This window comes from Chlorocebus sabaeus, chromosome 22, assembly GCF_047675955.1.
Source record: "Chlorocebus sabaeus isolate Y175 chromosome 22, mChlSab1.0.hap1, whole genome shotgun sequence".
NCBI classification, from domain to species: Eukaryota; Metazoa; Chordata; class Mammalia; order Primates; family Cercopithecidae; genus Chlorocebus; species Chlorocebus sabaeus.
In genome coordinates this window covers 85,858,203-85,869,865 of record NC_132925.1, presented here as the reverse complement: position 1 = coordinate 85,869,865, position 11,663 = coordinate 85,858,203, and the positions used below count along the sequence as shown (strand labels likewise).

Genomic DNA, 11,663 nt, shown 5'->3' with positions numbered 1-11,663 from the left:
GGCTGCCCACAGTCAAGATGGCCGCCGCGGAGTCGTCCCAGAGGGCTCCGGAAAGGCGAGGGCGGGGCTGCCCGGCGCTGGGGCTGGGAGCGGGGTGTCCTTGTGGATTGACTGGGTGGGGTGTTTCTGTGATTAGTCCTGACTGTGTAGGGTGCCAGCAACATAGTACACGTAGCTTTTTGAGCGCCTAATGGGGGTCGGCTGATAACCCGCAACTTATTTCGTCCTCACAGTCTCTTCTCCTGGATTCCCAGATACTGTATGTACTCTTAATTTTTCTCATATGTCCTCATGTTCAGTCCAGCCTCTAATGTTGGGGTTAGGTCTTTTCCAGACACACTCCTTGGGTGACTATCCAGTTTCCTGGCTTTAACAATGAATACGACTCCCAAATATATATATATCCAGGCTGAACCTCTCACAGAGATTCGGATTGATAACCAGTGCCTACTTGGTCTCTCCATCTGGATTGCCTACAAGGCACTGCAAACTTAAATATGTTCAAAATGTAACTCTTGATTCCCTCCCCTCTCACTTTCACCATCTCAGTAAATGTCATTTTGATTCTTCACTTGTCAACAGCTTCTACATCCAATCCATCAGTAAATCCTGCAGTCTCTAAAATAGATCTTGAATTCATCCACTTCTCCATGCCCGTGCCACTACCTAGCCCAAGCCACTTTCATCTCACCTGGATGACTACATCAGCCTCTTAACTCGAATTCCTTGTCCTGTCCCCCTATATCTGTTCTTATATAGTTGCCCACATGTTGTTTTAAAATATGTAGTTAATACTATGTACCCAGCACTCCACTAAGACTTATCTCAAAAATTAGATGTCACTCATGCTTTAAACTCTAATGGTTTCCCTTTGCTCAAGGAACAGAATCTAAACAAACCACCACCTAAAGACCATATCTAGTTATTGCTGTGTTTCTAATTTCACCTCACACCAGTCTCCCCATTCCTTGGCATTTCCAGCCTCACTTGTTTTATCTTTCTCAGACATGCCAAGCCCTTCCCGTCATCGGGCTGTTGCACTTGCTGTTCATTTTGCCTTGGATGCTCTTCCCTCAGCTGTCTCATTCTCGCGTCTGAACTCAAATGTCACCTCAGGCCTTCTGCAGTTATCCTCTCACCATCCTATTCCCTTTGAAGCATGAAGCATTAGTCTGTAATTATCATGCCTGCTCACTTACTGTCTTCCACACTAGAATGTAAGCTCCGTGAGACTTTGCCAGTTATCTTCAGTACATGGTAGGTGCCCAATAAGCATGTGATGACTAAATCCTAAATAAAGAACTCTTTTTGGTAAAAATTTAATCCGTTTTACAGGTGAGTGAAGTGGGATAAAATGGCATAACTCACTCAAGATCGTAAGCTATAGAGTAGCAAAGAGTTAAGCACAAGTACTCAAGAACCTGTGTTTTACACTGTCTGAAGTGCAAAGAACACCTGAATGTCAAATGCAGCCAGGACTCTGGGATAAGACCCAAGGAACAAGTCCTGCAGCAGCAGTGCTAGGAGACAGAAGAGGACCATGGTTCACATGCTCAGGAAAAGCCATCAGTAACAACAATCAGCCACCTACTGAGACTCTGCCATGGTCTCCCCACTATATGGAGGTTTAATAATGCCTCTGCCATTCACTGGCAATACAATCTAGGAAGCTGCCAAACTTTACTGAACCCTTGCATGTGTCTGTATAATGAAAATGTCATTATACATTGACCTCACTTTGCATATATGTATACATTATATGTATCCCTCACTTTGTCAGAATTTAAAATGTGTAAAAATTTACAGGCTGGGCATTGTGGCTCACACGTGTAATCCCAGCATTTAGGGAGGCCATAGCGGGAGATCACTTGAGCCCAAAAGGTCAAGGCTGTGGTGAGCAGCCACTGTACTCCAGCCTGGATAAGGCTGAGACCGTGTCTCAAAAAAAAAAAAAAAAGGCTGGGCGCGGTGGCTCAAGCCTGTAATCCCAGCACCTTGGGAGGCCGAGACGGGCGGATCACGAGGTCAGGAGATCCAGACCATCCTGGCTAACACAGTGAAACCCCGTCTCTACTAAAAAAAATACAAAACAACTAGCCGGGCGAGGTGGCGGGCGCCTGTAGTCCCAGCTACGCGGGAGGCTAAGGCAGGAGAATGGCGTAAACCCGGGAGGCGGAGCTTGCAGTGAGCTGAGATCCGGCCACTGCACTCCAGCCTGGGCGACACAGCGAGACTCCGTCTCAAAAAAAAAAAAAAAAAAAAAAGTCTGACACATAATTGAAGTGACCAGCAAACTGTTATCCTTATCCTGAAAGCTGCATTGTAATTGCTTCTTTATCCTGAACACTGGTATCTTATGCCACAACATCCCATTTCCTGACAGAGTTGAATAAATGCTGATAAATCAATATAAAAAAGGCTTTCACCTGAACACTTGGTTTCAAAGCCTATTAAACACTAGAAGTAATCTGTATTCGTTTTTCCAATAAATATTTATTTCCAGTAAGTACTACATGACTATCTTACATGTAGTCACTATATAAGACAACAAAATTCCTAGTCTCAGAGCTTCCACTCTAGTGAAAGAATGTTCAGTATTCAGATGGAGTTTAAAGCCAGTAGGCAGTATACCGAGCAACGCTATAGAGTGCAAATTTGGCAAGATAGCATGGAAGCCCATTTTATTTATTTATTTATTTATTTATTTCGAGATAGGGTCTCACTCTGTTGCCTAGGCAGGAGTGCAGTGGCGTGCTCGCAGCAACCTCCACCTCCCAGGTTGAAGCGATTCTCCTGCCTCTGCCTCCTGAGTAGCAGGGATTATAGGTGCACACTACCACACCTGGCTAATTTTTGTTATTTTAGGTTTCGTCATGTTGCAGGCTGGTCTCGAACTCCTGAACTCTGGTGATCCGCCCACCTCAGCCTCCCAAAGTGCTGGGATTACAGGCGTGAGCCACCGTGCCAGGCCGAAGTCCATGATTTTAAAGACTATTTAGTAAATTTCTATTTTGTAGCTCAGTTTTGTTAGCTATGGCTTTATAAATACCCTGATAATTATATTTGGTAGCAAATCAGACACAATGTATTAAAGATTGATGAGACAAATATATTAAAGATTAATTCAAGAGCACAGATATGATATGCATACTACTGAAATAAATAGTGTGATTTATAAATGAGAAAAAGTTAACAATGAACAGTATTTCAGAAGTTGAAAAGGTGACACTAACAGTGCTAAATACACAGGCTTTTATTTATTTTCTTCAGATTGTTTTTTCGTGAATATAAAGATGAGGAGTCCACTCTGCAACCTAAAAATATTTACTTATTAAAACTATATTAATACTTTAATAAACTATACAAAAAGGTCATGAGACAAACACCTGCATTTATGGAACTGCATGTCAGTCAGGCCAGTTCCCTGTAGAGGGAATTCCTAGCATGACCTCATTCATCTGTGAGGACACAGAGAAGTCCTTGTTTAGACAGACACATTCATCTACTGCTCAGCATGGTCGGCCTTCCACTTCTTGATGGTTTCCTTCTGCTGTGAATGCGCATGTCCAGTTGTCTGCTTCTTAGAGCAGACATTTACCTGAAAGAAAATGTTACAATAATTAGTTACTGGTTGTTAATTTGGATCTGTGTGAAAAGCCCAACCTATTACATGTTATAAAGCCTTTCTCAAAAGACATTTTGATAATAAGGCCAGTGAATTTTTCAAGGGTTAAGATAACAAATATATTTCCAAATAATGTCTGAGTAATTATAAGCTGTTGGACAACTTCTTAAAGAAAATATTACTACAGAAGCATTTTCAAAACAAAATCCTACAAAAGAATTTCAGATCTGAAGTTACCTTCCTCATCCACCCGCCATTGGAGGAGGACTAGGGCCACGCAGATGATTGATTCTACCCATTCTTCGGGGAGGGTTTCCCGGTGGCCTAATAGAACAAAAAGTTAGTATCTACTGTTTGATAGACACAACTTTGTCTCCTTTTAAAAGCACTCAACTAGACCCTTTTCTTTTTCAGCACCCGCATGATCCTAAAACACAATTTAAAATAGAAACTACCATTTTAGGTCAGGAGGCAAAAATAAAACACTTAAAGGGACCAGATACATAATGCATACAAGGAACTGAGTCAAGAAAGGATTGTGATGAACTGAACAGCACCTCCAGTAATGCCCCAGTGAAACCCAGCTCCAGCTGATTTTTGCCAGGTAAAAACATAAGCCTAGCCCAGTGCTAGTTGATCTTGATCTTTAAGGCTTTTTTTTTTTTATTTAGAGACGGAGTCCCACTCTGTCTCCAGGCTAGAGTGCAGTGGCACAATCTCAGCTCACTGCAACCTCCACCTCCTGGGTTCAAGCAATTCTCCTGCATCAGCCTCCTGAGTATCTGGGACTACAGGCGCACACCACCACACCCAGCTAATTTTTGTATTTCAGTAGAGACGGGGTTTCACCATGTTAGTCAGGATGGTCTCGATCTCTTGACCTCGTGATCTACCCACCTCGACCTCCCAAAGTGCTGGGATTACAGGCGTGAGCCACCGGCGCCTGGCGGTCTTCTAAGTTTTTAATTAGCAACTGGAAATCCAGATGTTAAAAAGAAATCTTTAGATTTTAAATGCTGGCCATCAGTTTTCATCCTCTAATTTAGACTTTTCCCATGGGATATTTGATGTATATTTTAGTTTTGTCAGATTAACTCTGATTATTATCAAATCAGAGGCAATTTGACTTTTAGAGTAATGCATTAATTTTCTAAAACAGGATTTAAACTCTTAATTTCCACAAATCTAACTCTATCTACCTAAAATATCTAATTTAATTAAGATATACAAAGAGATAAAAAGAACTATCAATTTAAAAAGCTGTACCCTCTTCCATCATCATATCTGGAATCAGATGAGTTTCCATAGCTTCTTCTTTTTTTCACATCTTGCTGAAGCAGAGTTTTGAAACTGAAACGGGGCAGAAAACAACAAAGGTATCACTTTTGACAACATTCTAAAATATATTTCCATGCTTTTTAACTCTCATCTCTGTGAGAGGATTACTAAACCCACTTAGCTCCTAACCCACATTTCTTGCAGCCAGCTGGACAACACCATTGAACTTAAGTATGTGTCTAAACTGAATACGCTATGTTGTGCACCAAATCCACCCTTCCTTGTATTTCTTATTTGCTAGTAACTCCCCTAGACAGAGCATGAAACCAGAGTCATCCCTGACCTCCACTTTAAATCAGCCATCGGGTTTTTACAGTGTCTCATGTTCATTTCCCCTGCAAAAGTCTACCTAACATGTTAGGGAAGGATGGGCCGAGGGTGGTGTGGCAAAGGCACAGGGCTTCTGGGAATCCATTTAAATGGAATTTTAAAAAATGATACGTAAAATTATATGGAAGGATTTAACTAAGTTTATAAAGTGCTTTTATAAACAACATGGAGTAGGTGAAATTTGTAAAAGAGTAAGTTTTGGATTGGGTAACTTAGGGCCTCTCTTGTGCCCTGTTGTATTTTTCTATGGAAACATCTCTTCCATTTTACATTCTACACCATCTAATTTATGCTATATACAGCCATAAAATTAAACTTCCGAAACCACGGCTAAGATCAAATTAAGCATAAAGACCACGGCCTGATACTCAAACTTCTTCATCCTTCATGTGGTTTCCTTTATCTGGGATAACTTCCTCTGATGCTCACCTCCCACAGTCATGCCCACCCTTGCAATATGAAGATATTTACTGACAGTAAAGTCAATGAAAAAAGGGTCTGTCTCCCATATCTTTCCATCCCTACAGTTCTCTGATCATGAGACACTCAAATATATATGTTCAAATTTAGGAATAGGTAAGACTTCTTAATTGTTGATGAACAATTCTAACAAACAGCATGTAAAAGACCAAAACATGCATTTAACTAGTAACTGCTTACAATTATGAAGACATTTAAACTTTTGTCTCCTTTACCAATTCTAACCCTTCATTATAAAAAACTTCACTACTTTGGAATTTTTTTTTAAAAAAGGATATAAAACCCTTTATTTACTTGTTATATAATATGGAATGAACGTTGCACACACACACAAAAAAACAAGAATAGTAGAGAGAAAGTGAGGCCCAGTCATTTAGCATTAGAATGGACAGACCCAGCCATAGGTTGAAGTAGTTACCACCAAGGTTAAGATGTGGTCAAGTTTACCAATCCAATTAACATACACTCATAAGATGTCTGGTGGTAGCAGCTTTATCACTAAAGTCTATTTCCCTGTGTAAAGCTATTTTTAAAATTGCAATAGATAACTGTTTCAGGAAAACTGAGCTTATTTAAGATACCTAACATAATGCACACAATAGACTCCTGTCAACTTAAATATCAGGGTAATTAAGAGCATTTCTATACTTACAACAAAACCACAAACTCAGCTATTCCCCAGAAGAAATCTGTTATGAAAGATAATCTCCATGGAGACTGACTCCGGCTGTCCAACACTTGTCCTACAGACAAGAATTAAAGAAACTTTAGTGAGTGCTACAAATCCCTAACCCAAGAGGCATCATGTTTAGTTAGGTAACAATGACTGACTTGGGTTTCAACTTGCCCACTGGTCCAAATGGCCAACACCAGAAGAAATCTGTGAGCATCATTCCAAGGAAAGGTTCGGAGGAGTAATGTTCCATTATCTAGGGACATTCCTCTAGTATGTCAAAAGTCTACTACAGTTTATAAACTTGGTGGGTGACTTCATTCTATTCAACTACTTTCTCTCTTTCTATAAATATATAACAAAGGCTGGGCACGGTAGCTCATGCCTGTAATCTCAGTACTTTGGGAGGCCAAGGCAGGCGGATCACGAGGTCAGGAGATTGAGACCATCCTGGCTAACACAGTGAAACCCCGTCTCTACTAAAAACTATAAAAAATTAGCTGGGCATGGTGGAACACACCTGTAGTCCCAGTTACTCAGGAGGCTGAGGCAGGAGAATTGTTCGAACCTGGGAGGCAGAGGTTGCAGTGAGCCCAGATTGCGCCACTGCACCCCAGCCTGGGCGACAGAGCGAGACTTGTCTCAAAAAAAAAAAAAAAAAAATTGTTTTACATATATGTATGTGTGCATATATATGTATGTGTGTGTGTATATATATATATAAAACAAATATTTTATATAAAACAATATATTTATATTATACATAAAACAAACATTTATCATGGTTTAAAAATGTAACAATGGTTACCAATCGTTAACCATTTTAAAGAGTACAGTTCTGTGGTATTAAGTACATTCTACATTGATGCACAACCATCACCACCATCCACCTCTAGAACTTTTTCATCTTCTCCAGCTGAAACTCTATACCCATTAAACCCTGATTCCCATTACCTTCTCCGCCCAGCTCCTGGCAACCACCATTCTACTTTCTGTCCCTACAAATTTGACTCCTCTAGGAACCTCATAAAAGAAGAATCATACAATTTCTGTCCTTTAGTGACCAGCTTTTCACTTGGCATGTCTTCAGCTTTCATCCATGTTGCAGCATGTGTCAAAATCTCCTTCCTGAAGGTTGAGTAATATATCCTTGTATGTATATACTACATTTTGTTTACCCACTCATATCTGTCGATAGACACTTGAGTTGCTTCCACCTTCTGACTACTGTGAATAATGCTGCTATCAACATGGGTGTAAAAATACCTCTTTATTCAAGTACTTTGAAGAAACAAATGGGACAGGTGAATATAAAGGAATGCTCACACCACTTCCATATTCCTAAACATGTTGAGTATTTTCATTTACAAAGTCTCTTGCCTGTATAAAAAGATTGCTTATTCATACTCTTACAAGGCTTTGGAATCAATTATTTTTATAAAATTCTTATAGAGAGTGTGTATGCTCTAAGTAGTAAAGAGAATTTGTCTTGTTCTTCATTAAAATAACTACTATTTTCTATAATTGCATACTCTTGATTCTAATAAACTCTAGTTTTATCTTAAGCAAAACTGGATCTATTTTTCAAACCACTTTAATACAAGCTATAACATAATTTGGTACACTATCATTTCAGCCTTGCAAATCAAGATGTCAGAATATTTGGGGGGGAGAATAACTGTCAACTACCTCTCCTTTCCATTATCCCAAGAGTTAACCCCACTCACCTCTACCCACTCCACGAGGGTTTACTTTTCTCTTCTTGACCAGCTTAATTTCAGATATCCACTTGGATCTAAGCTCTCACTGTGCTACTGAGAGCAAGGGGCTACAAAACTTTAGAGGATGGATGACAGGCTTAGTTCTCTGCCTCTTACTAGCTCTGCTTCGTTGGCTGATGTGACATTTTCTTTCTCCAACAAAAAGTATTCCAGGGCTAGCCACCACATAAGATTGTTAAGAGGGAAAAAAAAAAAAAAAAAGTCATCTGACAGTAAGAGAAAGATTTTGTCCATTAAGTGCTGATAATACAGTCCTAAGAAGGTGGATCTAATTGGAACCCGTCATTTCTTCCTCTGTGACTCAATCTTGCTTTTCCACTTTCCCTTTCTGAAGGCAGAATGTCCCTTCCACCAATATCCCCAGAGAGAAGTAAGGTGTTTGAATGCAGTTGTGTTTCTCAACTCTTAAAGTGCGATAAAGGGTCCTAATCGGCTACTTATGTGGACCAAATAAAATAATGCGAACACAGTAAGACACAACAAATACAAGGAATTATTCAATGACTCATACAAAAGCTTCCAGCCTTAAGCTTATATCACAAAGGCTAGGAAACAGGCTATAAAACAGACTAAAGTCTGAAAGCGCCCAAAACTAAGATGGAATTTTGATGCTTTTCTGTAGTGTCCATCAATCTACTTGTTTCAAAGATTTCTAAGTGGGAAATGAGGAGGGGAGATTTTGAAAAGTCAAGAAATGCAAAAGTGCACTCGGCTAGAAGGCTTCTCATCGACTACCTTACTCGTCTGTGGAGAAAAACAGATGACTCAAATAGAACCAAGACCTAGTTCCAGTGATCCACAACTCCTTGTTAAGGCTGCACCAAAAAATTTCACCTGAGTCAAACAGGTGGGCAGGCAGCTCTAGCATTGATCTGACACAGTCATGTCCTTCCTTTTCGGTCATCTTCTTTGTGAGGTCGCAGAATTAAGTCTCTCGGATTCTCCATTCCGGTAATAATTAACTTGCTCCTAGGGGAAGATAGTATTTCTTCCCGTGCCCCTTGAAATTCGAGCAAAAAGTTCCATGTATGACTAGCTACCCTCTCCTGGGGGAAAAAGCCTATGCAAAGCTTTCATCTAATTATCATCCTAGGTCGGCTCGGTCTTTTTACACGTTGTAGAAAGAGGCAGCAAAGTAGATAACAAGGACGCTGACGCCAGTCTACCTGGGTTCGAATCCCGACTCAGCCATTAACTGTTACCTCTGTGATCCTGGGCAAGCTATTTAATCTAGCTGCGCCTCAGAGTTTCCACCCGTAGAACAGGATTCAATGTGACGATAAGCAAATAACTGAAACAGTGCCCAGGGCACAAGCGCTACGTGTACAGCGTCGGCGTCGTTGTCCTTACTAGTTTTAAGGATACCGATACCCGAGAGGAAAGACCACCCTAGCAAATCCACAATCAAGCGCTTGCTATACTAACGCGGGGTTGCAGGGCTCCCAATACTCAGCGTGAGGTCGGCGGGACCTCGGCCCCCGACTGCCGGCTCGGACACCATCTGCTGAGGCGCCACAAGCCGGGGCGACTTCGCGTCCAGCTCCGCCCGGCCGCGGAGCGCTAAGCCCGGGGAAGCCGCACCGGGTCCAACACTCAGCGAGCGACGATGAAAGGAACCTGGGGTCCGATCTTACAAGTCACCGGTCGAAGCCACAGTCCGCTCTCAACTTACCGTTCGAGATGTAAACCATCTTCTCCCACTACCCGGCTTCAGATCTACCGGGCGCCTGGCCCCTCTCGGCTTCTGTATCTCCCTCTGCTCCCCGCCCTTCGAGCGTCACAGGACGCGATTAGACAAAATGATGACGAGGCCTAAGGTAGGCAGAGCCCATTGGCTGCTGAAAGAGACGCGCCCGCGACGGGCGTTTTTGCGTCGTCACGCCAGCGACTTCCGGTTAGGCGAGGGCGGCTGAGCGGACAACCGGATATGACGTTAAGGACTGCCCTATGAGACCTCGGTTTCCAGTCCTCTATCCAACTTGATCGCGCGGAGTTGGTTCGCACCGCCCAGGGAGGGGAAGATGTTTTCTCGTTGATTGATAGGCTCCAGGTCGGGGTAGGAGAGGCTGTCCTGTATGAAGCGGCTTGAAGGGCCGCTGACAGGAGGAAATGCTTCCAAATTTTCCAGACATGTTGAGATTTGAGGGTGCTGAGCTTGTGAGATTTTGTAGGAGGGTGCTGACTACACGTTAAGGAACTTTATTGTCACGCCTTTGGGAATATACTGCCAGGCTCCTCCTAGATATATTCATTCTCTTTAAAATAAACATCTCTACCTTTGTTCACCAGAAACTGAGTTTTTCTTAGCCTTTTGAGAGGCAACTGAAAAATAAATTTAACTGTAGACCCTTTCTCTGCTTGTTTCTTATTGATGGCGACTGCTTATGACCACTTTGTTGACAGACGAATTAGAAGGCATGTCTTGGAGATTCACTAAATGTGGACCACATACCATGGATATTTACTCTGCTTCAGCCACTGGGCTGCTTCTGTTCCTTGAACGTGGCCATTTCATTCCCATCTCAAGGCCTCTGCACTTTGCTGTTCTTTCAGCGTGGCGACCTAGTGACTGCTTCCTTTGGCTTTTTTCCCCCCCAGTTCTCAAGCCATGTGTCATCTCTTTGGAAAGATTCCTAATCACCTTCCAGAAAATGAAAATTACATGCTGGAAATCTATTTTGAGTTTAACAACGTCGGTTAAGATTTTATGTTCTAATACTTAGAAGTGACAAAGATCTAATTTTATGTTGATTTTGGAGAGAGCATTTTCCCCAGAAAAGTTCATAATAGGACAAGACAACATCCTTCACCTTATTTGGGATTTGTGCAGCAGAATCATAAAGGATCATTTCTGCAAAAATATTAGGGCGGGGCCGTTAATTTTCCCAAGGGCCTTTCTTAATCTAGACCGTGCCACCATCATCTCTCACCTGCTGCATGCTAGTTTCCTTCTAACTGAAATCTCGGGTTCCGTCTTTTACCATCCTTAGGCAGTTTTACGAACTGTAGCAAGATGGATCTTAAAAGGGAGATCATCTCATTCCCTTGCCTAAAACCTTTTGGACACTAGAATATAGTGATTTCCTATTGCTCTTAAAATCCAGTTCCTTGTCATGGCCTACAGGCCCAAGGTGACTTGTCCTCTTGATTGCTCCTCTCACTGTACTTCCGGCCACACCTCCCCCTCACCCCCCCCCCCATTATGCTCTGGCAACATTGTTGTTTTAGTTTGTGAACACCCCCACCCAGATTATGCTCTGGCAACACTGTTGTTTTAGTTTGTGAACACCCCGGATTTTACTAATATCTCCAGGATTCTGCCTTGCTTGTCTCTCTACCTGGAACCCTCATCCTCTGACTCCTTGCACATCCAGCTCATTTTATTCTTTAGCTCTCTGCTTAGTTGTCACCAATTCTGGGTGCCCTTCCCTGGCCA

The 11,663-nt window shown here is 42.0% G+C and overlaps 1 protein-coding gene across 2 annotated transcripts; it reads right to left on the bottom strand.

Annotated features, from left to right (window-relative positions):
- Nucleotides 1-3,235: 3,235 nt before the first annotated feature.
- SELENOK (selenoprotein K) lies at nucleotides 3,236-10,027 on the bottom strand. 2 transcript variants are annotated; one of them, XM_007984621.3, is made up of 5 exons: nucleotides 9,900-10,026; nucleotides 6,426-6,516; nucleotides 4,892-4,975; nucleotides 3,863-3,949; nucleotides 3,236-3,598 (listed from the first exon to the last, which is right to left on the bottom strand). In XM_007984621.3, the coding sequence occupies exons 1-5, from the start codon at nucleotides 9,916-9,918 to the stop codon at nucleotides 3,595-3,597; spliced, it is 285 nt and encodes a 94-aa protein (XP_007982812.2). In that variant the 5' UTR covers nucleotides 9,919-10,026; the 3' UTR covers nucleotides 3,236-3,594. The 2 variants fall into 2 exon arrangements, with proteins under 2 accessions (XP_007982812.2, XP_037859716.1); XM_038003788.2 differs by lacking the exon at nucleotides 3,236-3,598 and having other exon boundaries at nucleotides 3,859-3,949; nucleotides 9,900-10,027.
- Between the last annotated feature and the right edge of the window lie 1,636 nt (nucleotides 10,028-11,663).